The sequence below is a fragment of the Mandrillus leucophaeus genome, unplaced genomic scaffold (assembly GCF_000951045.1).
Source record: "Mandrillus leucophaeus isolate KB7577 unplaced genomic scaffold, Mleu.le_1.0 Scaffold261, whole genome shotgun sequence".
NCBI lineage: Eukaryota > Metazoa > Chordata > Mammalia > Primates > Cercopithecidae > Mandrillus > Mandrillus leucophaeus.
The window spans coordinates 762256-767714 of record NW_012102710.1 but is presented as its reverse complement, the minus strand read 5'-3'; the positions used below and the strand labels follow the sequence as shown (position 1 = coordinate 767714).

The 5459-nt window shown below is 45.9% G+C and overlaps 1 protein-coding gene across 1 annotated transcript in view; it reads right to left on the bottom strand.

The window, feature by feature from the left end:
- Positions 1–2635: 2635 nt before the first annotated feature.
- The window catches only part of LOC105542526 (fibroblast growth factor-binding protein 2-like), a 20393-nt gene continuing 17569 nt past the window's right edge, over positions 2636–5459 (bottom strand). Inside the window, exons 5-6 of the mRNA XM_011984103.1 lie at positions 4586–5307; positions 2636–2785 (exon numbers count right to left, since the gene is read on the bottom strand). Of these exons, the coding sequence (XP_011839493.1) occupies positions 4606–5277 (672 nt within the window). The 5' untranslated portion in view covers positions 5278–5307 and the 3' untranslated portion in view covers positions 2636–2785; positions 4586–4605. The remainder of the gene's footprint in view (positions 2786–4585; positions 5308–5459) is intronic.

Below are 5459 nucleotides of genomic sequence, written 5' to 3'. Positions count from 1 at the left end.
CTCCTGCCTCAGCCTCCTGAGTAGCTGGGATTACAGGCGCCTGCCACCACACCCAGGTATTTTCTGTATTTTTTAGTAGAGATAGGGTTTCGCCATGTTGGCCAGGCTTGTCTCAAACTCTTGGCCTAAGGTCATCTGCCTGCCTCCGGCCTCCCAAAGTGCTGGGATTACAGGCATGAGCCACCACCCCTGGCTGAGAATGAGCATTTCTAAAGTCCCCAGCAGAAGCAGATGCCTCTGGCCCACCTGTCACCCTTTGGGTAGCACAGATTTGAATTGTGTTTCGTCATTAAAATCACTGGTCAGCTATGTGGTGACCTTAGTTTAAAATGTTGGTGAAAAATGGTCTGTGACAAATCCCAGCCCACCCTGTGATGTTTATAAATTGAACGCCATGAGCGTTAGAATTAGGTGGACCTGGATTTCTCTGCTGTCCTGACTCTTACAAGCTGTATGTAACTCACCTCTCCAGGCTTTCAAGTCCCTTGATTTATAATTGGGAATAAAACTATTTACCTCTTAGGGATATGGTGAGAGTTACATGAGGGGGCAAGTAAAAGGCTCAGAGCCCTTATAAGAAATAGACTTGGTATGTCACAGTAGATGTTTGATGTATATATATTTTAGAAACTCAACCCCAGCAAACGTCCCCTGACTGCCCCCCACCCACAGCCTTCTATGTTATCTCCTACACTCATCAATGTGTTGTCTTGGTTTCCATTACTTCACTGCACTTCTAAGATGTGAAACCTAGTCAATTAGTTCATCTCTCCCCTATCCAATGTCTTGCACAGTGCCTAGGACCTAGTTGATGATGAATAAATATTTGTTAATTGTGTGAACTATGTATAGAGGCCATATTAGTAGTCTTCAACTCAGGTTACACATAGAATTGCCTGGAGATGACCTAGGATACACCCCAGAGATTCTAATTCAATGAATCAAGGGCAGTGTTTCTCAACCTTGGCTGCATATTAGGGTCACCAGGGGAAATGTAAAATTGCACATGCTCGGCCCTATCCCTGGCCAGTTACACCGTAACCTCTGGGGCTGACATCCAAGCACCAGTGTTTTTGAAAAGTTGCCCCAGGTGACTCCATTATGTAGCTAGGGTTAGGCACTGCTGGGCTAGATGGGGAAATAATTTAAGTACATCAAGAGTGGACTATTGGGCCAGGTACAGTGGCTCACGCCTGTAATCCCAGCACTTTGGGAGGCCGAGGTGGGCAGATCTCCTGAGGTCAGGAGTTCAAGACTAACCTGACCAATATGGTGAAGCCTTGTCTCTACTAAAAATACAAAAATTAGCTGGGCGTGGTGGCACACACCTGCAATCCCAGCACTTTGGGAGGCCAACGCGGGTGGATCATCTGAGGTCAGGAGTTCGAGACCTGCCTGACCAGTATGGTGAAATCTTGTCTCTACTAAAAATACAAAAATAAGCCATGTATGGTAGTGCGTGCCTGTAGTCCCAGTTACTTGGGAGGCTGAGGCAGGAGAATCGCTTGAACCCAGGAGGCGGAGGTTGCAGTGAGCCTACATCGCGCCACTGCACTCCAGCCTGGGTGACAGAGTGAGACTCTATCTCAAAAAAAAATGAACACATAAATAAATAGCCGTTAAAAAAAAAGACAGAGAGTGGACTATTAATGTGTTCTTAAGTAAAACAAATATGAAATTAAGAACAGAATGAGTCACTTTTTGCGTATGTCTAGTAAAATCCAACTTCCTTCCTTTCCAACTCTGTTGATTAATTCAATTGCTGAGTGTACAGGGTTGTTCTGTTTCAGGTTCACTTCTCTACCTTTTTGGCTAGCTGCTATTGCTGCAGGGTGGCTGTGCTGGATTGACTAGTGCCTGCCAAAAATGTATGTCCATCTGGAATCTGTGAATATGATCTTATTTGGGAATAGGGTGTTTGCAGACACAATGGAGTTAAGACAAGGTCATTCTTGATTAGGATGGGCCCTAATCCAATGGCTGGTGCCCTTATCAGGAGAGGGAAATGTGAACACACATGCAAGGGAAAATTCCATGTGAAGACAGAGTCAGGGATTACAGTGATATGTCTATAAGCCAAGGAATGTCAAGGATTCCTGCAACTTTAAGAAATGGAGAGAGAGGCATTGAACAGATTTTCCCTCAGACCCTCCAGGAGAAACTAACTTTGGTGACATCTTGAGGCATTTCTTGCCGCCATCGCTGTGAGAGAACATATTTCTGTTGCTTTAAGCCACCTAGTCTGTGTAATGCATCATGGCAGCCTGAATAAAACACCATGACTTAATGGGTATTCATGATCTCTATAGCATCTAGGTATCGCGTTCGTTAAGAAGATAAAAATCGTATTTCTGAAATCATTCTTTTATTTTGCACACACATGGCTGCTATTTACTGAACTTCCTCTAACTCCAAGTCCATGTTGCCATGCAATGAAATGTGACAAATTCATGTCTTGCTCAGAAGGCTAAACTGGAAATTCATGAATGCTTACAGATTTAAACTTTCATAGCAGGCTCAGATCAACAAAGCAAAACTTCTACAGATAAAAAGTAGATGTGTAAGCTTGTCACTCTTGGGCCCATCGGCACCTGTTCCCTATCATATTGCTGAACTCTGTGAACTCCAGAAAGGAAGCTTTCTTTTCCAAACTTCAGAGAAGCTGCAGATCAAGAATTTGGCCAGTTGCATCCGGTTAGAAACTCCCTTCTTCCTGTGTGAGAACGTTGGACTGAAAGCGGCATAATACAAAAAGAGATGGTTCTCTGTCAGGGAGAGGTCAGCTCTGAAAGAAAAAAAAAAAAAAAGGAAGGGATGAAAAATTCTTTATTAGTTGTTATGGGCTGAATTGTGGAACTGTGTCCCTCCCCAAACCTAAAAACCATAGACTTAAGTTCTAACCTCCAGTACCCCAGGGAGTGTTTGTACTTAAAGATAGGGGCCATTAAGGAGGTGGTTAAGGTTAAAGGGGGTTGTTAGGGTGGGACTTCATCCAGTATGAATGGTGTCCTAACAAAAAGAGATGAGGACACAGATCCACACAGAGGAATGACAGTGAGAAGGCTGCCATCTATGACTCAAGGAGAGTCCTCAGAAGACACCAATCCTGCTGACTCTTGATCTCGGACTTTCAGTCTCCAGAATTGTGAGAAAATATGCTTCTGCTGTTTAAACCACCCAGTCTGTGGCATTTTGCTATGGCAGCCCTGGCAAGCTAACACAGTAGTCCTACGCGGCTCATCTGCAGGATCAAGATATTGTTTTAAGCTTTAGCACCTGTATGCATCTGTCTGTAAGCTGCACATCTGTCTGTATAAATATGCATAGATGGATGTCTAAATGGGTACTCTTCTAATGGTTAACATTGTTTATCTCTGTGTGGTGAGATTATGGATGAAGTTTTAAAATTCTTTGTATTTTTCTGTTGTGTTTGAATTTTTCAAATGATTTGTGTGTCTTATTTGTGGAAAGACCAAAAAAATCAACTTTTAAAAGAAAAAAACAAAACAAAACAAGCACCTCCCCTCAATAGTAATTTTTTTGTTTTGGCTTAAGGGGACCATTTTCCCCTCTGGGACCGATCTGAAACATTAAACAAACAGGAAATCTCCAGCCCACAGCAGCGGACACCAGAACAACTTTGGCGTGACCCGACATTTCTTGCTGCCTGGGCGCTATTAGAACAAGCCTTATTTGTTTTGTGGTATTAGTTATCAAAGTGCTGCTTATCAGGAAATCTGCTTTTTTCCTATTTTTCTGACATGGATAATATGAAAACCCTCAGAAACTCTCCTTTTAAACTCAAAGTGCGCGAACAAGACTAGAATCCCATGTCAATGAACTCCTTGCTGATGTATAAAACTAATGAAAGCTGCTGCATTTAAGGAGAAAGATCAGTAATAAGCTTTATTTCCACAAGAAAAAGTTTGGTCTTTTAAAAGCAATACTTGGAGTTGATTAAATCTGTTATTATTAATTAGATTTTCTCTTCCGTGATGAACAAAAAACAGTTAAAGGCTTTGAGAGCTGTGAGAAAGACTTTGAAGATTATTTGACTCAAACTTTCCTCGGTGCACACCACCCCCCACCCTAACTCGACCACAGGAGAGGAAACAAGACGGGGTGTGGCGACACCTCCACCGTGACATAGCACCTCGGCCACAAACAGCTGCCGCAAAGGCTTGGTTCAGTAGGAAACATCACCCGGCAGAATTCCAAAGGCCTAAGTTTAACAGTGGGGTGGCCCCATCACAAGGAGATTCTCAACCTTGGCTGCACATTCAAATCACTTGGGGGAGCGTTTTAAAAGTATTCATTCCCGCTCTGCTATGCTGGAGACATAGATGGAACCGTCTGGCGAGGGGCCTGGGCACCAGCATTTTTAGAGCTTCTTGTAGGTGATTCTTGTGCATCCCCAGGGTAAGTGCCACCCCTGATGAACCACCTCATCTACTCTGCTCTGCAACAGACAGCCTCAAACCCACCCCCAAACACATGCTGAGACTCTGATGTGGTCGCAGTAGCTGTGAAAGTGCTAAGTGCCGCTCACGTAGTCTCTGTATGTGAGTAAAGGAAAGGGTGTTACCTGTAGGCGTCTTTCACTTGTCACCCTTGGAAGAAGCTGATGAGAAAGGCACACAGGGCCTGGAAGGGTTTCCAACAGTGTTCCCAGGCCTTCTTCTTTGCTTCCTCATTCCCTCCAGGCCTGGGTCCAGGCTCGGTAGCTTTGGCTGTGGGTAGGGTGGTGGGTTTGGCTTTTCCCAGCTCTTCAATCGAGTCCTTTCCCAGCTGTGTTGCTTCTGTGAGTTTCACTGTGGCCTTGGGCCTCAGAGATGGCGTCCCAGCCTCAGGCTGCTGGTTGGGCACTGGGCTGCCGTTGAGGCTGGAAGTCACCTGCTGCATGTGGGCCTGGGGCCCAGCCTTCCTGCACACGGATGGCCTCAGCACCGGGGCCCCCTGGCATGCATGGTGAAGGCGCCTCAGCTCCTGCAGGGCTTGGTTCCAGTAAGGTTTGGGGTCAGCAACGAAAGCCTGGCACACACTGGGCTGCCCCCTGTACTCACACCAGTATGTCTGCTCTGTGTTGTGGCAGTCGACGCGAAGCCAGACTTCTCCAGCATCTGGCCCCAAGCTGCTGGGGCGCATAGTGCAGGAATCTCTCCCTCCAGTCTGGAAATGGAATTCCTCCCCAGTGCTTCCTTGCTTTTGCCTCGGGGTCTGACCCAAAGTCCCCAGGCAGGACAAGGTCACCAGCAGGAGGCAGGGGATGAACTTCATGGCGATGCTCTAATCAACTTGCCTGCAACCCTGCACCAGGAGACAGAACCCAAGTGGGACGAGTCACCCTTTAAAGGGGGCTGCACAAAAGACTCTTTCTCTGCAAGGGTGGGGAAGGTGTTTCACAGCAAATGAGAAACATGCCCACAGACCTTAGACACTTGGCAAGGGCAGAGCAGCCA